The sequence below is a fragment of the Delphinapterus leucas genome, chromosome X, assembly GCF_059928025.1.
Source record: "Delphinapterus leucas isolate spDelLeu-1000000601 "Yukka" chromosome X, BTC_Dleu_Yukka2, whole genome shotgun sequence".
In the NCBI taxonomy this organism is placed as follows: Eukaryota; Metazoa; Chordata; class Mammalia; order Artiodactyla; family Monodontidae; genus Delphinapterus; species Delphinapterus leucas.
The window spans coordinates 60196755-60224165 of NC_143150.1; the positions used below are offsets into that span (position 1 = coordinate 60196755).

Sequence of the window (27411 nt, forward strand, 5' to 3'; positions counted from 1 at the left end):
GAAAATGTACTATATTTATAGTTTTATATCATGTATTTGAACATTATTTGTATCACTTTTTTCTTATTAAAATGAGCATACATGTTTATTGTAGAAAATATTTAAATATAAATAAGCAAATGAAAGAAAATAAGAATTATTAAAGCGAGTAAATTAGACAAAATGAAGAGTAATAAAAGTTGCCTGTAATTTCAATCAGAAATAATAATGGCAATGTTTTGATATAAATAACGTCAGTACTTCTTTTCTCCATGAAAATGTGTACTTGTTTTCTTTTATAAAATTAAGATCACAGTGTACCTATAGAGTAGATTTTGTCACCTTCAGTTTTTCTCTTTCCAATAGATCATGAATATTCTCTTTATTATCAACTCTTATTCTACTTCATTTTTAGTGGCTTTCTAGTATTTACTGTAAGGATAAGCCCTACACGATTTATCCAAGCCTTCATTGTTAAGCATATAGGTTACTTCATTTTTTAAATTATAAGCAACACAGTGATGACCATCCTTAAATTCAAATCCATCCACACTTATTTCCTTAGAATACATTGTTAGAAGTAGAATTACCATTTGTGTCTTTTTACAATAGAGAAATTATTTAAGTGATTTTGAAAAAAGCATTCTCAATAAAGTTTTAAGAATGAAAAATGAAATCATGGCCTTCTTTGTTTCTGTAGAGGAGTCCAGTGAAGTTGTTCTAAATGAGGCAAGGGCTCATAAGGAGGAAAACCACCATACAGTATCTGCAGATAATGTGGTATGTACGTTTTGAAATTCTTTCCTCATTATATGATGGATTCCAAGGATTTGTTTCCAGTTGGTGACAATATCAGCATTGTCAGAATAAAGTCTTGCTCCACTTCACAAACCAAAACGGATCTGTTACCAATGCAATGATATACCTTATAGGGTTTAATAAATGAAATTTAAAGTGATGTCATTTATACCGTTTTTTTAAATTTAGGAGCTTTGCAAATATAAAAACCTAATGCTTACTACACATGTGACATTTTATACATAACAAGTTATTTTGCTTCAACACATTTAGCAAAGAGCAGATTTTTTCTCATTTGACAGATGGCAGAGTTAAAAAAGTTTAGCCTGAGACCATGGAGGAAGGCTAACTTAGTTCTGGGACTTGTATCCAAGGATTCCTGATTCTTGTGTTCTTTGTTCAGACCATACCTATCTACACTGTTTTTGGAAACTTTTCTTCTTTTTAGTTAAATTGGACTCTGCCAGTCATCTTAAAAATTGCAGCAATGGAAGAAAGGCAGTATTAAGAAACTGAATAGCAAGCAGACACAGCCTACATGTGGATTAAACTGAGTTTTGTGAAAATGTAAACATTGATATGTAGAGATCTTCTCTAAGCAGCTGTATTAGCAGCATCTGTTTATATTCTGACTCCAACAAATAATACAGAAATCAAGATAGTATTAACCTAAAGTCAGACATAAAGGCAAATGTCATTGTGCTTTTGCTTTTGCTTTTGAATCAGTGTTTTGTGCTTGTGCTTGATTGCAAACTTTACAAATGGTCCCTATAATGGATTTTTCTGTTACAAAGTGGCTGTAACTTCAAGATTTACCCTGGCTTCCATTACAAACATTATTTATCTGACACTATAATTCTGTCACATCTCCTTAATAAAAGTTGAGCACATAAAATAGTTTTGTTCTTTTTTTGTTAGATATCGACAATATATAACAGTATTTTCCACATACTGAGTGTAGTTTAGGATTGCATTTTACTGATTTCAGTCCTGATTTAAGTTTATATTTGGCCCTTCTAAGAGTAAATTCAATGGACATATAGGAAAACATACTTTTATTCTGAGGCAAAGTTGTGTTTTCATTAGATAGCTAGTAATAATTATTTTCTGCAATTATTAATTGTGCTAATATTCTTAATTTCACCAAGTAATAATCTCCTTTGCTCCAGATTTGAGTAATACTATTACAAATTATATACAATTATTTACAAATTGGAACTCTTTTCTCCTAAAGACATGTTCACTTTTAGTCTGAATTTCTCAGCATTGGATCTCCCCTGTGGCAGACATTTGAAGATAATGAACGAAGTCATGGCATGGGATGACTCACAGTCACTTAGGCACCTAATTTTTCAAGAGCAATTGATTTTCAGAGACAAAACTCCAAACTTTCAAAAGTTGATCTCCTCTGCCTATAACTTTTGAGTGTCCCCAATTATTCATGGATGACAAATCACAAAGACATATAAGACCTATTTATATGTGCAAATCTATACAGTGGTCCTTGGGGCCTTCCTCCCTGGATTACTTAGCTCTTTTTTCCCAGAACCAATCCAAATAGAAAAATCTAAAAAAACAACATCAAAAAAGATATCAAATCTGCATTCTGGTGAGAGCTTACACGATTAAGCCCCAAGTTTATAGTGATTATAATAGAAAACAAAACATTAGATTCATCTCCAGGCAGCAGTAGAAAGCAACTTCATTGCAGCTGTCCTCCTGACTCAGAAACCTGCAGGTCACAAACGCTGTTATAGTATCATATCCTCATAGGCAATATATCAAATATGATCATTCCCAGTTCATTTGTGATTTTTAATCACCATATCTATTGCTGGGTAGGAAACTTGATTTCAAATTCTGCCTACGACATGTTGCTATTAATGTGATTGTTCTTAAAAGACTGCCTAGTGACTAACTCTAGCTTAGCTTTTCTCTTTTTTAAATTTTCTTTTTGGTTGGCAGGATTTAAATGTTTAAAAGTGTTTTTTCTTAACTGTGTTTTTCATATGCAAAAGAAAATTTAAAGCCAATTTTGTTTTTTCGTTTTGCTTTTGCTTTTTTTAAAAAAAGTTCTATGATTAGAGAACTTGCCTTTCCTCCATGGTTGGAGCTTATTGGTCATTTTTTTTTCTATCAGTGCTAAGCTGTTTTGTTCATTCTTTTGACAAATATTTAATTAGTACTACTGTGTGCGAGATACTGTACAAATTATGCTGTACCTTAATTCTAAAGCTAAGGGCAGTTTAGTGTGTCTCTTGTTCTTGCTCTCTTCTCTTTCTCACTGTCTAGTGAAGGAAACAAATCATCCTGCTCTTTTTGCCATTACATTATAAATGTCTGTTTTTAATTGTATAACTAATGGAATGCCGTAAATAAGTGAATTTCTTTTTAAAGCTGTATTTGACTTTGCAATACATGTCATATGTTGATATTTTACATTACAAGTTGCAAAGAGATATATGGAAACTTAAAAAAGAAAGCCCTTCCAACCAATTAAATTTGGTTATCGTTGAATAGACTACCCTTATAGGAAGCAAGCTCCCTTCCTGGAGGGCACTATTTAAGCAGAGTTCGAATGCCTATTATTTCAGGGATATTGTGAAAGTGTTTTTTTTTCTGTTTTAAATAGTATTACAATAATTTTCTCTTACTAAGGGAGGTGGCTCAGACACATACTGGGTGTAAAGCTGAGGAACCAGTCAGTTATAGTTATTCTGGATAACCTAGACTAGATAACCTCATCACTAAAACTGAATATTGAATGTATATATGCTCTATACATTACTGAGTATAGTGATGATCAGATATATATTTAGGAAAACTTCTTTACTTGTGTTACAGAAAATAGAAATTATTGATGATGAAGAAAGTGACATGATAAGTAATTCTGAAGTAGAACAAGTGAATTCTCTCTTGGATTATAAGGTAAAAGTATTTTCAGATTCTGAATTTTTTAAGAGAAGATATTAAAGGAGGCAGACTTTTACAGTACATATGTACTGGTTTATTTCACTTCCATTTGATAAATTAGGTATACTGGGACTCTGCATTGACTCTCTCAGGCACTTGGATATCAGTCAGAGTGCTGGACATTTTAATTAATGCTGGCTGGTTTAGTGGTTATGGTTTTAAGCACAGTTTGCTGAGCAGGAGTAATTATTGATGGTGTATGGCAAGATAAGGCATAGTGGTGGTTAATGTGAAATGTATGACAATGGCTTTTTAAAGCCCATGTTCATTTTTAAATGATGGTAAAGGGGGTATTTTCTCCAGTGTCCCTTGCTAATTTTATCTTGAATTTCAATTTCTGAAGACATTTTTTGAATATAAGAATATACCTGTTTTAGAAGTTTAAAAACAATTCCCAAAGCAAATACTGAATGAATATTAAAAGAAATGACCTTTTCTTAATGTCACTTGTTACTGAACTGAAAGACTTACTTTGACAGTGTGCCATACATAATTTTGTTTTTATTAAATTTTGACATAAGCTATCAGTCTAATATGTCAATATGTTTTCTGCATAGAGGTGTAATTGTTTTCCCTTTGTTAATCAATATCCTGTCTTACTAGGTAATTTGGGGCCTTCTGAAATTTGGCAACAGATTCATCCATTTCATGCACAAAAGCTATTTTCTTAAATATCATACATCTTCAAAGCAGAGACTAGTAATCTTAAGATTTAACAATAAATAACATTTAATCAGAAAAGACAACAGCTGTCATTTTCTCAAAAATCTTTTCAGTTTTACTATAATTGAAAGTTATGTCATTCAACAGATTCTGTTTTCCAAATGTTCATAACACATCAGACTTTAAAATATTGAACATTGTAAACACAGAAGGAAATTAGTTTTTGAAATTTATTTGCTAAGTGGTCAAAGAGCACAATATAATCCTATATTTAAACTGTATTTTCAGCTAATAAAATTATAAAGTTGTTGGTTCTGAAGTACAGGAGATCCTTGTAATCACTCCCACATGGTCATACAATATTTCTAAATGCCCAGTTCAGAAATAAAATGGCTCTGCAAGCCACCACTTGGCACAGGCTATGGAAACTACAGACGAGAGGACTGGATTGCACAGCTGTTAAGTGTGCTCCACTTAGTACACGTAAACAGTTCAGATAAGGCTGGGCCCAGAACTCAGAGGATCCTTTCTAGCACATTTCCACTCCGGGGCACAAGCCCACGTGAGAAAGCTTCAAGCTGAAGACCTGGGCAGGCCGGAGTATCCAGCCCAGAAATTTGAATTATCATTTTCATTGACTTCTAAAGGACATTTAATGATCCAGTGTTTTCTTTTTTTTTTTAACATCTTTATTGGTGTACAATTGCTTTACAAGGGTGTGTGAGTTTCTGCTTTATAGCAAAGTGAATCAGTTATACATATACATATGTTCCCATAACTCTTCCCTCTTGCATCTCCCTCCCTCCCACCCTCCCTATCCCACCCCTCCAGGTGGTCACAAAGCACCAAGCTGATCTCCCTGTGCTATGCAGCTGCTTCCCACTAGCTATCTAATTTACATTTGGTAGTGTATATATGTCCATGCCTCTCTCTTGCTTTGTCACAGCTCACCCTTCCCCCTCACCATATCCTCAACTCCGTTCTCTAGTAGGTCTGTGTCTTTATTCCTGTCATACCCCTAGGTTCTTAATGACATTTTTTTCTTAAATTCCATATATATGTGTTAGCATACGGTATTTGTCTCTCTCTTTCTGACTTACTTCACTCTGTACGACAGACTCTAGGTCCACCTCATTACAAATAGCTCAATTTCATTTCTATTTATGGCTGAGTAACATTCCATTGTATATATGGGCCACATCTTCTTTATCCATTCATCCGATGATGGGCACTTAGGCTGTTTCCATCTCTGGGCTATTGTAAATAGAGCTGCAATGAACATTTTGGTACATGACTCTTTCTGAATTATGGTATTCTCAGGGTGTATGCCCAGTAGTGGGATTGCTGGGTCACATGGTTGTTCTATTTGTAGTATTTTAAGGAACCTCTATACTGTTCTCCATAGTGGCTGTACCAATTCACATTCCCACCAGCAGTGCAAGAGTGTTCCCTTTTCTCCACACCCTCTCCAGCATTTATAGTCTCTAGATTTTTTGAGATGGCCATTCTGACTAGTGTGAGATGATATCTCACTGTAGTTTTGATTGGCATTTCTCTAATGATTAATGATGTTGAGCATTCTTTCATGTGTTTGTTGGCAGTCTGTATATTTTCTTTGGAGAAATGTCTATTTAGGTCTTCTGCCCATTTTTGGATTGGGTTGTTTCTTTTTTTTGTTATTGAGCTGCATGAGCTGCTTGTAAATATTGGAAATTAATCCCTTGTCAGTTGCTTCATTTGCAAATATTTTCTCCCATTCTGAGGGTTGTCTTTTGGTCTTGTTTATGGTTTCCTTTGCTATGCAAAAGCTCTGAAGTTTCATTAGGTCCCATTTCTTTATTTTTGTTTTTATTTCCATTTTTGTAGGGTGTGGGTCAAAAGGACCTTGCTGTGATTTATGTCATACAGTGTTCTGCCTATGACTTCCTCTAAGAGTTTGATAGTTTCTGGCCTTACATTTAGGTCTTTAATCCATTTTGAGCTTATTTTTGTGTATGGTGTTAGGGAGTGATCTAAACTCATACTTTTACATGTACCTGTCCAGTTTTCCCAGCACCACTTATTGAAGAGGCTGTCCTTTCTCTATGGTACATTCCTGCATCCATTATCAAAGATAAGGTGACCATATGTGCGTGGGTTTATCTCTGGGCTTTCTATCCTGTTCCATTGATCTATCTTTCTGTTTTTGTGCCAGTACCATACTGTCTTGATTACTGTAGCTTTGTAGTATACTCTGAAGTCAGGGAGCCAGATTCCTCCAGTTCCGTTTTTCGTTCTCAAGATTGCTTTGGCTATTCGGGGTCTTTTGCGTTTCCATACAAATTGTGAACTTTTTTTTCTAGTTCTGTGAAAAATGCCAGTGGTAGTTTGATAGGGATTGCATTGAATCTGTTGATTGCTTTGGGTAGTAGAGTAATTTTCACAATGTTGATTCTTCCAATCCAAGAACATGGTGTATCTCTCCATCTATTTGTATCATTTTTAATTTTTTTCATCAGTGTCTTATAGTTTTCTGCACACAGGTGTTTTGTCTCCTTAGGTAGGTTTATTCTTAGATATTTTATTCTTTTTGTTGCAGTGGTAAATGGGAGTGTTTTCTTGATTTCACTTTCAGATTTTTCGTCATTACTGTATAGGAATGCTAGAGGTTTCTGTGCATTTATTTTGTATCCTGCTACTTTACCAAATTCATTGATCAGCTCTAGTAGTTTTCTGGCAGCGTTTTTAGGATTCTCTATGTATAGTATCATGTCATCTGCAAACAGTGACAGTTTTACTTCTTCTTTTCTTATTTGGATTATTTTATTTCCTTTTCTTCTCTGATTGCTGTGGCTACAACTTCCAAAACTATGTTGAATAAGAGTGGTGAGAGTGGGCAACCTTATCTTGTTCCTGATCTTAGTGGAAATGCTTTCAGTTTTTCACCATTGAGGATGATGTTGGCTGTGGGTTTGTCATATATGGCCTTTATTATGTTGAGGAAAGTTCCCTCTATGCCTACATTGTGCACGGTTTTTAACATAAATGTGTGTTGAATTTTGTCAAAAGCTTTCTCTGCATCTATTGAGATGATCATACGTTTTTTATCCTTCAGTTTGTTAATATGGTTTATCACATTGATTAATTTCTGTATATTGAAGAATCCTTGTATTCCTGGAATAAACCTCACTTGATTATGGTGGATGATCCTTTTAATGTGCTGTTGGATTCTGTTTGCTAGTGTTTTGTTGAGGATTTTTGCATCTATGTTCATCAGTGATATTGGCCTGTAGTTTTCTTTTATGTGACATCTTTGTCTGGTTTTGGTATCAAGGTAGTAGTGGCCTCGTAAAACGAATTTGGGAGTGTTGCTCCCTCTGCTATATTTTGGAAGAGTTGGAGAAGGATAGGTGTTAGCTCTTCTCTAAATGTTTGATTGAATTCGCCTGTGAAGCCATCTGGTCCTGGGCTTTTGTTTTTTGAAGATTTTTAATCACAGTTTCAATTTCAGTGCTTGTGATTGGTCTGTTTATATTTTCTATTTCTTCCTGATTCAGTCTTGGCAGGTTGTGCATTTCTAAGAATTTGTCCACTTCTTCCAGGTTGTCCATTTTATTGGCATAGACTTGCTTGCAGTAATCTCTCATGATCTTTTCTATTTCTGCAGTGCCAGTTGTTATTTCTCATTTTTCACTTCTAATTCTATTGATTTGAGTCTTCTCCCTTTTTTCTTGATGAGTGTGGATAATGGTTTAGGTATTTTGTTTGTCTCCTCAAAGAACCAGCTTTTAGTTTTATTGATCTTTGCTATTGTTTCCTTCATTTCTTTTTCATTTATTTTTGATCTGATTTTTATGATTTATTTCCTTCTGCTGAATTTGGGGGGTTTTTTCTCTTTCTTTCTCTAATTGCTTTATGTGCAACGTTACATTGTTTATTCGAGATGTTTCCTGTTTCTTAAGGTGGGCTTGTATTGCTATAAATTTCCCTCTTAGAACTGCTTTTGCTGCATCCCATAGGCTATGGGTCATCGTGTCTCCATTGTCATTTGTTTCCAGGTATTTTTTGATTTCCTCTTTGACTTCTTCAGTGATCACTTCGTTATTAAGTAGTGTATTGTTTAGCCTCCATGTGTTTTTATTTTTTACAGATCTTTTCCTGTAATTGATATCTAGTCTCATAGCGTTGTGATTGGAAAACATACTTGAAACAATTTCAATTTTCTTAAATTTACCAAGGCTTGATTTATGACCAAAGATATGATCTATCCTGGAGAATGTTCCATGTGCACTTGAGAAAAATGTGTATTCTGTTGTTTTTGGATAGAATATCCTATAAATATCAATTAAGTCCATCTTGTTTAATGTATCATTTAAAGCTTGTGCTTCCCTATTTATTTTCATTTTGGATGATCTGTCCATTGGTGAAAGTGGGGTGTTAAAGTTCCCTACTATGAATATGCTACTGTCGATTTCCCCTTTTATGGCTATTAGTATTTGCCCTATGTTTTGAGGTGCTCCTATGTTGGGTGCATAAATATTTACAATTGTTATATCTTCTTCTTGGATCAATCCCTTGATCATTATGTAGTGTCCTTCTTTGTCTCTTGTAATAGTCTTTATTTTAAAGTCTATTTTGTCTGATATGAGAATTGCTACTCCAGCTTTCTTTTGATTTCCATTTGCATGGAATATCTTTTTCCATCCCCTCACTTTCAGTCTGTATGTGTCTCAAGGTCTGAAGTGGGTCTCTTGTAGACAGCATATATATGGGTCTTGTTTTTGCATTCATTCAGCCAATCTGTGTCTTTTTGTGGGAGCATTTAGTCCATTTACATTTAAGGTAATTATCGATATGTATGTTCCTGTTCCCATTTTCTAAATTGTTTTGGGTTCGTTACTGTAGGTCTTTTCCTTCTCTTGGGTTTCTTGCCTAGAGAAGTTCCTTTAGCATTTGTTGTAAAGCTGGCTTGGTGTTGCTGAACTCTCTCAGCTTTTCCTTTTCTGTAAAATTTCAATTTCTCCATCAAATCTGAATGAGATCCTTGCTGGGTAGAGTAATCTTGGTTGCAGATTTTTCTCCTTCATCACTTTAAATATGTCCTGCCAGTCCCTTGTGACTTGCAGAGTTTCTGCTGAAAGATCAGCTGTTAACCTTATGGGGATTCCCTTGTGTGTTATTTGTTGTTTTTCCCTTGCTGCTTTTAATATGCTTTCTTTGCATTTAATTTTTGATAGTTTGATTAATATGTGTCTTGGCATATTTCTCCTTGGATTTATCCTGTATGGGACTCTGTGTGCTTCCTGGACTTGATTATCTATTTCCTTTCACATATTAGGGAAAATTTCAACTATAATCTCTTCAAATATTTTCTCAGTCCCTTTCTTTTTCTCTTCTTCTTCTGGAACCCCTATAATTCGAATGTTGGAGCGTTTAATGTTGTCCCAGAGGTCTCTGAGACTGTCCTCAGTTCTTTTCATTCTTTTTTCTTTCTTCTGCTCTGCAGTAGTTATTTCCACTATTTTATCTCCCAGGTCACTTATCCGTTCTTCTGCCTCAGTTATTCTGCTACTGATCCCATCTAGAGTATTTTTCATTTCATTTATTGTGTTCATCATTGTTTGTTTCATCTTTAGTACTTCTATGTCCTTGTTAAAAGTATCTTGCATTTTGTCTATTCTATTTCCAAGATTTTGGATCATCTTTACTATCATTATTTTGAATTCTCTTTCAGGTAGACTGCCTATTTCCTCTTCATGTGTTAGGTCTGGTGGGTTTTTATCTTCCTCCTTCATATGTGGTGTGTTTTTCTGTCTTCTCATTTTGCTTATCTTACTGTGTTTTGGGCCTCCTATTTGCAGGCTGCAGTTTCATAGTTCCCATTGTTTTTGATGTCTGTCCCCAGTGGCTAAGGTTGGTTCAGTGGGTTGTGTAGGCTTTCTGGTGGAGGGGACTAGTGCCTGTATTCTGGTGGATGAGGCTGGATCTTGTCTTTCTGGTGGGCATGTCCACGTCTGATGATGTGTTTTGGGGTGTCTTTGGATCTATTATGATTTTAGGTAGCCTCTCTGCTAATGGCTAGGGTTGTGTTCCTGCTTTGCTAATTGTTTGGCATAGGGTGTCCAGAACTGTAGTTTGCTGCTTGTTGAGTGAAGCTGGGTGGTGGCATTGAGATGGAGATCTCTGGGAGATTTTTGCCATTTGATATTATGTAGAGCTGGGAGGTCACTTGTTGACCAGTGTCCTGAAGTTGGCTCTCCCACCTCAGAGGCACATCACTGACTCCTGGCTGCAGCACCAAAAGCCTTTCATCCACACAGCTCAGGATAAAAGGGAGGAAAAGTAGAGAGAAAGAATTAGTAGAAGTAGTAAGAAAGAAAGGGAGGAAGGAAGGAAGGAAGGAAGAAAGAAATAAAGAAGAAAAGAAGGAAAGAAAGAAAGAAAGGAGGGAGGGAGGGAGGGAGGAATAGTTGGAGGAAGGAAGGAAGGAAGGAAGGAGGGAAGGAAGGAAAAAAGAAAGAAAGATAGACGATAAAATAAAATAAAGTAAAATATAATAAAGTTATTAAATTAAAAAATAATTGTTAAGAAAAATAATTTAAAAAAAAAATGGACAGAGAGAACCTTAGGACAAATTGTGGAAGCAAAGCTATACAGACAAAATCTCATACAGAACATACACATACACACTCACAAAATGAGGAAAAGGGGAAAAAAATCATAAATCTTGCTCTCAAAGTCCACCTCCTCAATTTGGGATGATTCGTTGTCTAAAGGAGGGAAGGAAGGAAGGAAGGAAGGAAGGAAGGATGGAAGGAAGGAAGGAAGGAAAGAAAGAAAGAAAGAAAGAAAGAAAGAAAGAAAGAAAGAAAGAAAGAAGATAAGTAAAATAAAATAAAGTTATTAACATTAAAATTAATTATTAAGAAAAAAATTTAAAAAAATAAATGGACGCATAGAACCCTAGGACAAATGTTGGAAGCAAAGCTATACAGACAAAATCTCACAGAGCAGCATACACATACACACTCACTAAAAGAGGAAAAGGGGAAAAAATCATAAATCTTGCTCTCAAAGTCCACCTCCTCAATTTGGGATGATTCATTGTCTAAAGGAGGGAAGGAAGAAAGAAAGAAAGAAGGAAAGAAAGAAAGAAAGAAAGAAGGAAAGAAAGAAAGATAGATAGAAGGTAAGTAAAATAAAATAAAGTTATTAAAATTAAATATTAAGAAAAAAATTTTTAAAAAAAACAAAAGAAAAATGGACAGATAGAACCCTAGGACAAATGGTGGAAGCAAAGCTATACAGACAAAATCTCACACAGAAGCGTACACATACACATGCACAAAAGGAGGAAAAGGGGAAAAAATCATAAACCTTGCTCTCAAAGTCCACCTCCTCAATTTGGAATGATTTGTTGTCTATTCATGTATTCCACAGATGCAGGGTACATCAAGTTGATTGTGGAGCTTTAATCCGCTGCTTCTGAGGCTGCTGGGAGAGATTTCCCTTTCTCTTCTTTGTGCTCCCAGGGCCTCAGCTTTGGATTTGGCCCCGCCTCTAAGTGTAGGTCGCCGGAGGGCGACTGTTTTTTGCTCAGACAGGACGGGGTTCAAGGAGCCGCTGATTCGGGGGCTCTGGCTCACTCAGGCCGGGGGGAGGGAGGGGCACGGAGTGCGGGGCGAGCCTGCGGCGCCAGAGGCTGGCATGACAATGTACCAGGCTGAGGCGCGCCGTGAGTTCTCCCGGGGAAGTTGTCCCTGGATCCCGGCAACCTGGCAGTGGTGGGCTGCACAGGCTCCCCGGAAGGGAGGTGTGGATAGTGACCTGTGCTCGCACACAGGCTTCTTGGTGGCGGCAGCAGCAGCCTTAGCCGTCTCTGGGGTCTGCGCTTTTAGCCGCAGCTCGTGCCCGTCTCTGGAGCTCCTTTAAACATCACTCTTAGTCCCCTCTCCTCGTGCACCAGGAAACAAAGAGGGAAGAAAAAGTCTCTTGCCTCTTCCACAGCTCCAGACCTTTTCCCGGCCTCCCTCCCGGCTAGCCGTGGTGCACTAACCCCTTCAGGCTGTGTTCACGCCGCCAACCCCAGTCCTCTCCCTGCCCTCCGATCAAAGCCCGAGCCTCAGCTCACAGCCCCGCCCGCCCCGGCTGGTGAGCAGACAAGCCTGTCGAGCTGGTGAGTGCCGGTCAGCACCAATCCTCTGCGTGGATCTCTCTGCTTTGCCCTCTGCACGCCTGTTGCTGCGCTCTCCTCCGCGGCTCTGAAGCTCCCCGCCTCCGGCACCCACAATCTCTGCCCGCGAAGGGGCTTCCTAGTGTGGGGAAACCTTTCCTCCTTCACAGCTCCCTCCCACTGGTGCAGGTCCCATCCCTATAATTTTGTCTCTGTTTTTTCTTTGTTTCTTTTGCCCTACCCAGGTATGTGGGGAGTTTCTTGCCTTTTGGGAGGTCTAAGGTCTTCTGCCAGCGTTCAGTAGGTGTTCTGTAGGAGTTGTTCCACCTGTAGATGTATTTCTGGTGTATCTGTGGGGAGGAAGGTGATCTCCACGTCTTACTCTTCCGCCATCTTCCCCTCGTCCCAGTGATTTCCATTTTGGTAAATTCTGTGGGAACAAGGGGTCTTTCGCTACCTTATTAAGGATATTTTTTATAAAACATCACCATCCTACATGAACTTTTTTTTTTACATCTTTATTGGAGTATAATTTCTTTACCATGGTGTGTTAGTTTCTGCTTTATAACAAAGTGAATCAGTTATACATATGCATATGTTCCCATATCTCTTCCCTCTTGCATCTCCCTCCCTCCCACCTTCCCTATCCCACCCCTCTAGGTGGCCAGAAAGCACCGAGCTGATCTCCCTTAGCTATGCAGCTGCTTCCCACTAGCTATCTATTTTACATTTGGTAGTGTATATGTGTCCATGCCACTCTCTCACTTTGTCACAGCTTACCCTTCCCCCTCCCCATATCCTCAAGTCCATTCTCTAGTACGTCTGTATCTTTATTCCTGTCTTACCCCTAGGTTCTTCATGACATTTTTTTTTCTTACATTCCGTATATATGTGTTAGCATACGGTATTTGTTTTTCTCTTTCTGACTTACTTCACTCTGTATGACAGACTCTAGGTCCATCCACCTCATTACAAATAGCTCAATTTCGTTTCTTTTTATGGCTGAGTAATATTTAACTCTCAAAAATTAGCACCTATATAGAAAATATGTCTCTTTATAATCATTATTTGAGATATTTTGGTTCACTTCATCAGTGAATTTTGTTACCTTAATTCTGAAGTACCTGTAAGTGAAACCTCATATAGCAGTTCTCAATGCTGATTTCAGTAAGTTGATTTAAAATAGCTTTACCAGGGACTTCCCTGGTGGTCCAGTGGTTGAGACTGCACTCCCAGTGCAGGGGGACACAGGTTCGATCCCTGGCCAAGGAACTAAGATCCTGCATGCGGTGTAGTGCAGCCAGAAAAATAAATAAATAAAATAGACTTACCAGTTTGGAAATGTAATCTTCGTTGAGAGAACATTGTTTTATTCTATTTGCATACACATGCTAGTGTTCTTTGTTTTGGGATCAAAATCACCTTGCTGGTTTCTTGAATATATTCATCATAAGCTTCTTGTAGATACTTATTTTATTCATGTTTATGTTACCTGGTCTAGTGCCTAGGCCATAGGTGTCCTGTAAGTAGTTCCTGAGTGAGTGAATAAATTAATTTATCCTTGGAAATACTTTTAATATTATTATGCAAGTGCTCATTTATATAAAATCAATTAAGATCCGCAGCTGTATTATTATAACTTATTTCCCCCCACACTAAATTGAACAATCTCTCGTTGTTCTTGGGATTCACTGTAGCAAAATGAAAGAATGTTTTTTATGTGTGTTTGGTAATTACTACTATGCAAACATCACTATTCAGTGTGGGCATAGTGGAGTTTCTGACTGAGATATTTGCTAGAAATCCATATTGCTAGGAGTTCTAACTAACCCCAAATGTTTATAACACAAGTTGATGAGCTGAGTTTCTGAGGCATGAGTAACTATATCATAAAATAACACCTCATGTTTGGCATCCATCAATAGCCTGCTCAGAGATCAAAGCCCCGGTTCTCATGAAGCCTTGAGTGCTCCCTACAGTTACCTTGGAGAATTGACAAAGTTTAGTGGGAATGTAGGGAAGATTTTAGAAAGAAAAATGAGCTAGGTCTTTTTTTGTGAAATGCAGTGACTGATGTTATCTTACTAGTTCTTCTCGCAAACCATTTGCTTAGGAAAATCTTGAAAGTACACATAAATTACTGCCTGTAATCTAGGAAGCGTTTAATAGGCTTGCAAAAAGCAGCTCCAAGAAGAAAATGTCTGAAATATTAAATTATCTTAAAGCTGTTTATGTTTTAAAAACATTGCATAAATACTGAGGAGGAGGAATATTTACATGAGAAGAGATCTGCATACCAAAAGATGCTTCCTGACTTTTGCAAATGTGAATTACTGTTTTTAAAATGTTTTCTAATGGACTGTGAGTGTAGCTCTAGAGGACTGCACTTTCAAAGGACACTATGATAGTGATGATAGATATCTCCTGTATTCAAAAAGACTTCCTGGTCAGCACTTTACTAATACTGCTGTTCTGACAATGAATACTAAAAATACAAAAAGTTTAGAATTAGTCAAGTGTATTACAGCAGGAGCACATGGAATTTTATTATAATGCTTGCTTATAACTTAGATTACTGTAGAGTGCCTTTGAACAAGGAATTTAGCTTGAATCATCATTTGCAGATCATTCACTTGGTATTAAATGGTCTGAAAAGGAAGCAGTTTTATTAGGTAAAATAAGTTCTAAACTGAGCTGATAAAATAATTGATGCAGTAAACATATTCATAGATAGAATATGATTAATACAACTGTATCCTCTCAATTGAAACAAGAATGCCCATAGAATTAACTAATTTAATGTATTTTATGCAGCTTTTTGAGCAAATGCTGTTAAAGGTCCTGCTATGCTCTTTGAGACAGATTCTCTGGTTGCAGAGAATATGTACAGCTTATTTTCAAGTTTTTGGCAAGAGGGCTGGGTAATAAATTTTTTAATCAGTTTTTTTGATATATAAGTTACATACAATAAAATTCACCTTTTCATACATTTAGTTTTGACAATTGGACACAGTTGTGTAACCATGAACACAATTTGTTATTCATCTGCTGATGAACACTTGTGTTTCTTCTAGTTTGGGGTTATTATGAATAAAGCTGCTATGAATATTCATGTCTGTCTTTTTGTGGACATGTGTTTTTACTTCCCTTGGGTAAATACTTAAGAGTAGGATTGCTGAGTCAGATGGTAAAAAAGTATGTTTAATTTTATAAAAAACTGCCAAAACATTTTCCAAAGTTGCTGTACTGCTTTACACTCCCACCAGCAAAGTATGAGACTTCTAATTGCTCCACATTCTCATCAACACTTGCTAGTGTCAGTCTCTTTAACATTAGCCATTGTAGTATGTTGGTGGTAGTATCTCTTTGGGATTTTAATTTGCTTTTCCTTAATGATAAACAATATTAAGCATTTTCACATATTTATTGGCCATTCACATTTCTTCTTTGATAAAGTGTATGTTCAAATATTTTGCCTGCTTTTTATTCTGTTGCTGGTCCTATATTTGTGCTGCAAGAACTCTTTATGTATTCTGAATGTAAGTCCTTTATCAGATATGTGATTTACAAATTTTTTTCTCCTAATATGTAGCATGTATTTTTATTTTCTTAAGTGTCTTTTGAAAAGCAAAGGCTGTGTTTTTTTTTTTTAATGAAATCCTTCTTTTAAATTTCATGCTTTTTGTGTCCTATTGAAAAATCTTTGCCTAACCCAAGGACATAAAGATATTTTTCCTCTGTTTTCCTCTAGATGTTTTATAGTTTTAGGTTCTACATTTAGGCCTATGATCCATTTCTTATTAAATTTTGTATATGGTGTGAGGTAAGGGTTAATAATCATTTTTGGAGGGGGTATAGATTTACAATTGTTCAACCACTGTTTTTTGAAAGACTGTTCTTTGTCCATTGAATTACCTCAGCATCTTCATCAAAAATCAACCAAATATGTATATGTACATATATATATGTATTATATATGTATAAAGTAATATATAATAAATATTTCTGGACTCTGTTCTGTCCATTGATCTGTATGTCCACCCTTTTGACAATACCACACTTTCTTGACTATTGTAGCTTAAATAGTAAATCTATTCAGAGCAATTTCATGGCCATTATCTTATTTGAGCCTTATAACCCTCAAGCTAGAATTCCCAAAGACTGCTAGTATTATATCCATTTTATTGATGAGTAAATAGAATCACAGGTTAATTGGCCTGCCCAAGTTTACACAATTATCAGTAGACCTGACACTAAAATCCTCCCAAAACCTAGTCTATTGTTCTTTTCCTACACAACTAGGAAAAATAGTGGAGACTTGGTTTCAAATCAGTGGTAAATTTGGAGATATTTTCTAAATAACAAACCCTTACATAAAGGTGGGGACCTCAGAAAACTACTTAAGACAGTCTTATTAAAAATTTGAGTCCTTTCTTGGTACAAAATAATAACCTCAGTATTTGGCTTTGTGAATAGTACATTCAGCTTTACTGCATCTGCTATCACTCTTTACTTGGGGTTAATTGAGCTCTATTATTAATCCTAATCCAAATGCTAATTAGGTTTAATGTAGGAGGAGTCTTTCCAAGAAGGGAACTGTTTCTTGATTTTTCTCTTACTGGAATTTATTTGATTGGATTTTTGAACTTGCAGATTATTTTCTGTTGGTAATTTGCTTAAAAGGCAGCCTTTGAGTAAAAGGATAATTTACTTCTGTGCTTTATATTCCTTTATGCTAAAATGTTATCTTCTTTATTGTCCCTCTAAGTTGATTGCTTTTTAAAAATTTTATTGTACATCAAACATGTACAGTCCTAGGTTTGCATAGAGTAATTGTATTATTTGATGTTTTCTCCTTCAGAATGAAGAAGTCAGATTCATTGAAAATGAGCTAGAGATTCAAAAGCAAAAATATTTTAAACTTCAGACATTTGTAAGAAGCTTGATACTAGCTATAAAAGCTGACGATAAGGAACAACAGCAGGTAAGTGACAGAAGAGAATAGTAAGCTGTAATGTATCATGTTGAAAAGTAGCATGTCACACTTGGGTTCTACATATTTTTTTGTTTTTATACCTCATTCCTACTTGGCATCAAGGAAGAATTTGTTACTTTGTGACTTTTTTTAAAGCACAGTTTGATTGGGAAAAAATACTCAGATTTTGTGTGCTACTTTAGTGGAAAATCAAAATAACTGATTAACATACTTTGTTAATTCCAAGCCACCACTAAGTAGGGAAAACATTTAAAATATTTTTTACATAATTATTGACTGTATTCCCCATCTTGTTCATATTATTTCATTTAATTAATTTTAAAGAAATTCTCAAAATGTTTGTAGAGATGGGGCTACACTAACTGGAGAGACACATATTTGCCTCTCTTCTGGATTTCAGTTACATTCCAGCCCCTACTAGAGTTTACAAGTGTTTGAATACCTTTTATTTCATGATATGTTGCTCATCACTAAAAAAACGTGAGATTACTTTGTGAAATTCTTTGTGACCACAGTGCAGCATTCACTTTTCCCAATTTAACGATAGTGTTTGATTCCTCTACCCCAACGTACCGCAAAAAAAAAAAAAAAAAGATTGTACTGAAAATCATGGCCTATATAATCAGCCCCCAGATAGAAACTACTGATTTTCATAGTTGAGATTGGGTATAATGGATCTCAAAATACGGTCTAAAAATATAGAAGACACCTATAGTAGTCCACAAAAGTTATCCAGGTCATCTCTTAAACTACTGATCTTTATACTATGAAATACTTAGAGGTTTATTTCTGGAAGGAATTAATTTTTATTCTGCCTAATAAAAGAGAACCATATTGTCACTGGTTTCTCATTTAAAAAGCCTGTTTTTCTATTAATCTTGATTTTGGTAAGTTGAGTGAGATGAGTGTTCCACAGAATACTTTGCTCCAATGAAGCAGTCCAGGATTTAAAAATATATGATAATGTCTGACTGAAATATTTGATTATCCAAATAAATTTTTAATCAATAGCCATTTTAAAATAAAAATAATGTTCCCAGAACTGTGCTAAGTCATTAGTTATGGTCTTTCTTCCCTTGATAATTCACTATGTGATTCTAGCCAGGTCAATTGCCTTTCTTGAACTTCGATTTCTCCACTTTGCAAGGAGGATAAGAATGGTTAACATTATGGAACTTGGCATTCACACCCTAGAGCCCAGAATAAGTATTATAGAGACTGATGATATATTTGGGAAATGCCTTAATCTCTTAGGAAAAGTGACACTAGGTCAGGCTCTTACTGATGAAGAACCTGAAGTGAAGAGAGCTCATTGTGTTCACTTTGGTCTATGAAAAAGACAGTTCTAGCAACTGACATAATCTGAAGATTTGCTCAGTGTGCCAATGTTGCAATCCAGAAGATACTGAAAAGGAGAATTTTAAAGTGGACTTCATGCATTAGTTGTGCCTTATACTGCCTCAGATATTAAAGTTTTCCTATTTCATACTACACTCATTTTAGTCAACTGCATTACGTGCAATGAGAAAGAAATAAAAAATAGTGCTTCTTTGATTTGAAGGTCTCCCCACTAGAATTTAGAATGTCATTAACTTTGCTCATCTACTTTGACTTTCCAGTACTCTAAGCTATGTTAATTGTAACACTTTGCCCTCTTTAATGGGGCTTCTTCACACTTGCAAAATGAAATAAATTCAGTGATGTATTTCTCATAAACTATGATCAACCAATATCAGCAGTCTTTGTTTCACCTAGACTGGGTTAGTGGTAAACAAGTGATCTAGCAGAAAAGGTCTCTGTGTCCTATGACTGCAATCTAGAAACCTTAGAGAGTATGTAGTACCTTTAGGTGACTGCTTTGTAAATAGTACTCTCAGTTTCATCAAGAAGTTCATGGACAATTTAATAGCATAAAATAAATAATAAATTTTTGTTCAGAAGGAGTTAGTCTTTCCTTTTGAAGCCTGACAGAAAGCTCTAATCTTTCCTCTTTGCTCTAAGACAAAAACTGTAGGATTTATAGCTGTCACTTCTTTTAATAAAGAGAATAGGAGAGTAATGTCTTATTTCAACAGTGGATTTCATGTGTTCTCTAACATGCCCTGTTTTTCCGTTCCGTATTTGGGTAGTGGCAAGCTTACATTTGTTCCTGTTCCCTTGATCTTTGTTTACTACTGCACCCAAAGCCCACACTACAAGTAACGTCTAAAAATTGCCGAGATATGCTACATTATTTTTGGTATTAGGAGCATCAAATTAATCATTAATTTGCAATTTCTGATGGTCAAATGGGCATCAACACTACCAACCAGATAAAACTTGATTAATTATTTATTTCTCTAGTATGAATGCATGTTCTGCAACTCCAGATGAAACAATTACAGCATGGCAAAGTTTAGTTCATGGCTCTTAGCTTATCCAAATTACTCCAGCAGAAAAATGAGCAGCCCTCTAGATACATCATTACACAGCCAAATTCACTGGTTCAGCAGTGTCTTGGTGAATGCTTGGCCATCTGTAGATATGGGCATGGCCTAAGAAAAGAAAAAAAATCACTTGGACTTTTAAATTGTTAAAGTTTAATCTAAAGTAGAATAGCTGAACTTTTCCCCTAACTGCTAAGTTCTTTCTCCCACTGAAGTACAAAATACTCTTGTGAAATGTGTTTTAGTCTGAAGGACACAGCATAACCAAGCAGGACTATTTTAATAAGGAATATAATGTTAAAGCCCTTTAGCAGTTATCAGTGAACACTCAAAACTAGTATGAAAATCACTTATCTCAAACACTTCAAGGCATTTGGTTCAGAATAGTTGCTCATTTCTCTCCTTATTTCCCTTTTGTTCAGGATTCCACTCTATATAATCCACGCTCTCAAGATCTAGTATTTTGTTACTTCCTTAATAATGTATGAAGAATTTTTCTCTTAGGTAAGATATTGTATAAGGTCCTGAAAGAGAAATCCTCCTTTATTTAAATCTGTAAAAATAAATCAATGTGAAAGGACCACAACTATAAAATTGGAAAAAATATGTCCACGTACTAATTCAAAACAATTGATTTTTCTGACTCAGGCACTGCTTTCAGATTTACCTCCTGAATTAGAAGAGATGGATTTCAATCATGCCTCACCGGAGCCTGATGATACCTCATTCAGTGTGTCTTCTTTATCAGAGAAAAATGCCTCAGACAGTTTGTGATTGGGTAGGGGGAGGATATATGATACAGCCTTTTGGCTACCTAACAGGTATGCATTTCAAGATAGTTGCATTCTGTTGTCCTGAAATTCTTCAGTTGGAAAAAGATATTGTCGAACAACGTATACTGAAGGATTAACAAGATATAATGGCTGTGGTGCAAAAAGATGTATGTAAAATTTAAAAGCATTGTTTGAGAGTTTTTTCCAAACTGATGGAACTCTGGGAAAAAAATGTAATTAATTTTGAGCAGTTTAGCTATGAAATGCATAATGTCTAATTTCTGAAAGGTCTTTTTGGTTTTATAGAAGAATCTTAGTTTTAGTAATAGTTTTGACCAGAGACACAAAAACAAAGATATTTCAACATAGCTTATCAAGTTACTGAAGCTTGATTAGTCTTGGTTTTGTAGCCATTACGTCTTCTTTCTTCCTCTCTCCTTTTCCTGTTATCTACATACACCTTTATTCAGGAAAGTGGACTGAAAATTGAAAACAAAACCTTAAAAATGTTTTTTAACCTGGATGAATCTTGGGATTTATTTTTAAACCCCTATGAGAATTTGACTTAAGTTAATGTTTGAAAATTGAAGTGATTACTACTATACAATTGTAAATTATTTGTATTCTTCCATTATGTAACCCAAATATTTTGGGAGGGGAAGCATTATGGAAAAGTAATTCATGGACATGAAGTCAAATAAATTATTAAGTGTATAGAACAAAATGTTGTAAAAGATTAATCTTAATGGGAGTCTTCATTGCTGCAAATGACAAATATTGATAAGATTCACATTCTACTAGTAAATTTATATAACTGAGTTAGATGAAATGTTGCACAAATATTACAAGTTTATCACCATCACCATAATATTTCTTCAGTTCTTACACTTTATGAAACAAGAAGTCAAGGTAAGCCACTGAGTTTTCTTTCTGTTGTTTTTTTTTTTATCTAGTCACTTAACTTTGCCACAAAATTTACCTCATTTCCATGCGAGACTTGTACAGAGTCATCAGCCAAGGATAATATCCAAAAAGAATTATACTACTTTGGTTGTAAATCACAGTCCTCTGAATTTCCTGGATACTATTCTATGAGTACACTCCTAAAATGGGCATGCTACCCAGTTGTTCTATTAGTAGCTACCAGATAGCATCACACTGTAGACAATTTTTTGCAGACCTTCCCTTCCAGGGTACCAGATGGCATTACCATGACCCATAGAAGGGAAAATTCTAGTTTCTCCCTGAGCACACAGTATCACATATTTGTGAGTTGGCAGTGTGGAATTGTATCACATGATTAAATTACTATCTATACCTAAAAGATTAATGAAGTAACTAGATGGCTCTTTTGGCCATCAAGCTTCTATGTCAGATATTTTTGTAATTTGTAAGTAAAATCAAGTTGATCTTGGAATTCACAGGTACCAACTTATGAATACAAAAATGCAGTCATGAATGTCTTTGACCTTGAAATGTCCCCTCCCACACACACAAATAGGTAAGGTTCATTGATAATCATTCACTTTGTCAGCTATTTGTTTGATTTAATATTGCTGCCATGCTACTGTTATAGTTCTTTGTTAGCAGAAATATTTCAGTGGTTAGGTATGCTCCCTTTTAGCTGAGAGCTGTATGGTTCTTCATAAACAATTTTTAGTACTCCTTGTTGACAGGACAAATTCCATTCAGAGAAAAGAGGGCTGAGTAACAGAACCTTGGATATTACGTTTAAATTTATCAGTCACTCTAATTCCCTATGAGATAAAGAGTCTCTACTATATACAGCAAATAGAGAAACCATTTCTTGAGGTAACATGAACAAACTCCAGGTCTTCAAGTCTCTCTTACCATCCTTCTTACTAGTTGTTGAGTTTATCTTTAAACTATAATTTCTCCTGCTTCAATTTAAGCACCTTATTATTGAGTTTTTGTTACTAAGTAAAGATAGGTGATTCTCTCCTACATCTTTGAACTCTATGGATTACGCTTGTCACACTTCAGCAATTAGTCAATAAATCAAAAAATATTCATTGAACTCCTGCAATAGGGACATTGGATTTCTACTCCTCAGCAAGCCATAAACTTCCAAATAAATTATTTCTTTTCACTTTTTCAAGGATAGAAATAAAATTATTTAAGTAGAAATTTACATAGACTTAAGGATTTTACTAGGTATGGCATAGATGATTCCCTTGTCCCTGTTTAAAGTTCCATTAAAATAGAAACTGCATAAATCATAACAGTACACTTAAGAATCCTTTTGTCTTGACATTTGTGTTTCAGCCCTAAAATTATTTATTTTACTATCATTGAATGTAAAACATTTCTAAAATGCAATACAGTTTTTCTGTAGCAGGAACCAAAGGAAATAGATGTATCCAGAAAAAGAAATCAAAATTGGCAAATTGAAATTATACACCATAGATTTTGAAAATGATGCCAAGGTCAAGTATTAAAAATCTACTTTGAAGAAAGTATATTTTCACATGTATAGATTGGAATTGATTTTGAGACTTTTAGAGCAGGAAAATATCAGTTTATGGACTCCTTTTGTGAACATCATCATGACTGGGAGGAGAAAAACAACTAGTGTTTCTTTCTTTAGGGCTCTGACAAAATAATAAAACAGAACATAGTATCTGAAGCCATACTATCTCTCACAAAGACAGATGCCAACATGATTTTTTTTCCTTTTCTTTTAACTATCCTTTGATGTCTGCTTTTGGCCTGTTTCTAAACAGGGAATGTGTATCTAAAAGGAGTTACCAGGACTTCCCTAGCAGTCCAGTGGTTAAGACTCTGAGCTCCCAATGGCTCCGCCAGAAAAAAAAAAAAAAAGAGAGCACTTACCTTTCAAAATGTGTATTAAAAAATAAACCCTGAAGTACCTCTGTTATTTCAGCCAAGCTAATATTAGTCCCAAGAAAATGAGAACTGCAGTTACCCTGGAGAATAGGAAAATTAGCACATGCAAGGAAAACATTGAAAGGAAATCAGCCTCTTCATGGAACCTAGGGATGTTTTGTTGTAACGTCAGTTATCAACAAAAGGAATTTTGTACTATCATTGAAATCTTGTGATAGAAATGTTTGTTATTGTTGGAGAAGAAAAGGCTGCAACCCAATTACATCCTAAGCTCTGTATACTACCAAGACCTCAAAAGATGTCCAAGAGGTAATTTCTCCAAAGACAGTAACATCTATTTTAAGACACTTTCACAGTCAGCAGTATGTAAGTTTGTGGGAGAAAGCATAAGTGGTATATTTAAAAGAATTCTAGGCTCTAAGATTGACTTTGTTGCCCTTTTTAGGGAGGAGGGAGCATTCGGCCCATTTCCAAGAATAGTTTCCTCACCTTGGCCTGACAGCTTATGATCATATTTAAGAAGAATTCTGAAAACTCTAACTCCTGTCCTTCCTCCATATTGCAGTGGTGGTATACAGGGAATATTGCTTATTTTTTTTAAATATTAGATTTTCATTCAGATCCTAAAAATGCCAAATTCTGATACATTAGTCTTTTAAGGGAGTTATCAGTAGGAGTTATGAATAAATGGGTTTATCTTTGAAGTTGGTGTTATCCTTGGCAGACAGCACTGTATCATGCTCTTCACTAAGCTATGCTCTGTGATATTATAATGGAGGAGCCTACTAACTTGTGAGCCTACAGTCAACATACCATTGCCCGAAACAAACCTTTATTAAGAACAGATTTGCTAAGGGATAAAAGAGAATAAAGTGATATTTTCATGGAAATATATTATGATTGTTCCATTAAAGTGTATACTGAGTATATATTTCTCCACATTGAAATTTTATTTTGCATTAACTTGTTAATTACTTTTAGTAATCTTGTGTCCTATTTTACTGGCACTACCTCTGAAACATACTATCATGTTAAAACCACATCAGGCTGTATAATGTGAAATTTTGTAGTGTTTTTATTTAAACTTTTATAGAGGCAATAAATGATTTCCAACTAATAAAGGCATCTCTTTCTTGTAATGTTTATATTTCTAAGTCTTTGTGTTTTAATCATTGTTCCCCTTTTACAGATAATTTTTTCCTCCCCAAAATAAGGTTCTGATAAAAAGACCAAAAAATGCAGAGAATAATAAGGTATTTGGAGTCAGAAAAGGGAGAACACGGAGTGCTCAAGTGGAAATTTGGTTGATTTCCAAGCTGACATGTGTATCATCTTTAATTGGCTTTACATAACAAAGAATTACTCCAACACCAGTGGAATAGAGTGAATATTCAGTAATAGACAACAGATTCAAATGGTAAAAACAGCAAGTAAATCTCCACAGTATAAACAAAGAATGCTACTTTTACAACAGATTTTTTTTAAGTGTCAGTGGTTGCATCTAACTTCTGGCTCTCTTTTTGACACCCGATGAACATGTTTTTAGTTTGGGTGAAATACACCCATATTTTTTTGGTTAAAGTCTTATGCCAATTAAAACTTTTCATGTTATCAAATGTGGGAGGGCATGGGATGAGCTTCAAGTAGCACATCAGCAGATTTCCTTCCCAGTTGATACATTTTCAGGAATGTTGGAAGGACAAAATGCACTTCAAATGACCCATGTCTTTCTCAGGTCTGCAAAGTCATTGACTTAAGGTGGTGAAATCCTTTGATTTTATAAAAATGAATGGGAATCATTACAAATATATTTAAAATACAAGTCGATGGATGAGTATGTCCATAAAATTGAATGATGTTTTTCACACTCTTTGAGACTAGTTTTTTATATTTCTTGTTTATATCATATTATAAAAGTAATAGATGTTCTTTGCAGACATTTTAGAAAATGTAGCTAATATAAAGAAAAAAGCACTTGCAATCCCACTCCCCAATAATAATCATTGTTATCACCTTAGTATATTTAATTCATCTTAGTATATTTAAGTCATTTCTTGTGCATATTACATATATTCAGCAATAGTGAGATTATACTGATTATGCAGTTATGTGTCCTGCTTTTTCTCTTAACCATGTATTGAGAGCATTTTCCCATGTGACCATTTGTCACAAAGATATTTTAGTCTCAATTACATTTGGACCTAAAGGGGATTTTTTTTTTTAATTTACACAGGAAAAAATCAAACCTTCTACTGATGAAAATACATTTATTCTAGAGAATTAACAAGTAGCTGCTTTACATAAATCCTGTACTTTTTAACTTAGATTTAAAACAAATGATGCTACTAATCTACTTTCACAATAATAAAGTAGCTATATTTTGGCTGCAAGTTACAAGGTACTTCTCCTTGATACTTCTACCTAAGTAATGTTTTTATTACCTATACTAGTAAACTATTCTAAACTCGAAAAATAAAACAAAATCATTTTTAGGTATGAAAAGTCGCATACTGTGTACACCAATATGAACTGGGAGTAATAATTTTTTGAAAGCAGTTGGAATGTAATTCCAATTTTTCTCTAAAGAGTAAGACTGTTTCTTTTTATTACAGTGTTCTGTTTCATCCAGTTTTGGAAGTTTGGAAAATGTTACCAATTCTGGATTTTGTTGTGAAATAGCAATCAATATTTATATCTCCATTTTATGATATAATAAAATGTATACCAAGACTATCATAATCAAGTACCTCCTCTGTGATCTAGGCCATGTGAAACTCTAATCTTTCCCAGTACCCATGTCACTCCCTATTTAAAAGTTACATCTGTAGGGAGGCTTATTAATACTTACAAGCTTTTAGGAGACCATTCAATGCAGTGCTTCAATAATGTCAGAACTGGTATCAATAACTTTTGTTAGCAGAGCTCTGAGACCCAGGTCACAGGTTTGATCTCCATTCAGATCAGTTAGTTTATACAAAAGGGAAAAAACCTTCTGCTACAGGGTCACCATGTTCAAATCTGGTCTTGAAGTCTATCAGTAGTCACAGAGCACCCGGGGGAAGATGTGGGTGGATACAGTCAACTGTATATGTGGCTTAAATGGTATAAAATAATCGATGTTGGGAAGGTTCTCTTGTCCCTACTCACCTCCCAGGCCTCTTCTGGAAGTTTATTGGTAGTAATTTATTGGGAATAATTTGGTATAAAATGTGATGATCTTTGACAAAGATAAGGGGATCTATAAGGTATTCATACCATAATAGCATTTGCCTAATCAGCTGCATTCCTTTTTTTTTCCAGATTCTCCTGTTCTTTTTTCAGCTTTATTGAGGTATAATTGATGGATAAAATTTTTTTTCACACACACACACTGTATTTCATTTTTACAAGAGATAAATAAACTGACACCAAGCATCGTAAGTGGATGACCACAACAAAAGCAACAATGATTGCAATTACCAAACACAAAACACAGTCATACTATGTCATAATATTGACATTCAGTCCAGTAATCCTCCACTGTAACAGCTCCTTTACCTTGAAGTGAAAATTGATTTGTATATTTTTTGCCTCAGAGTCCTTGTGGGATTTTTTTTTTATTCAAACAGAAAGTCACAAAATTTATAATCATCCTCATCAGTTCACTCAGTCCCATGTAATTAATTTTTCTTTTTATATTGATCTTTTGTTAGCACTTTTATGAATTCATCAGTTTTCCATTAGAGTTCTGAAAATGCTTATTCGTTCAGTTCAGCAGTATAGTCAGTTACCAGAAACCTGTAC

At 35.2% G+C, this 27411-nt stretch overlaps 1 protein-coding gene across 1 annotated transcript in view; it reads left to right on the plus strand.

The window, feature by feature from the left end:
- HDX (highly divergent homeobox) overlaps positions 1 to 20761 on the plus strand; it is a 152999-nt gene extending 132238 nt beyond the window's left edge. Inside the window, exons 6-9 of the mRNA XM_022580818.3 lie at positions 680 to 759; positions 3622 to 3705; positions 17427 to 17549; positions 20636 to 20761. Coding sequence (XP_022436526.1) covers positions 680 to 759; positions 3622 to 3705; positions 17427 to 17549; positions 20636 to 20761 — 413 coding nt within the window. The remainder of the gene's footprint in view (positions 1 to 679; positions 760 to 3621; positions 3706 to 17426; positions 17550 to 20635) is intronic.
- Positions 20762 to 27411: the final 6650 nt, after the last annotated feature.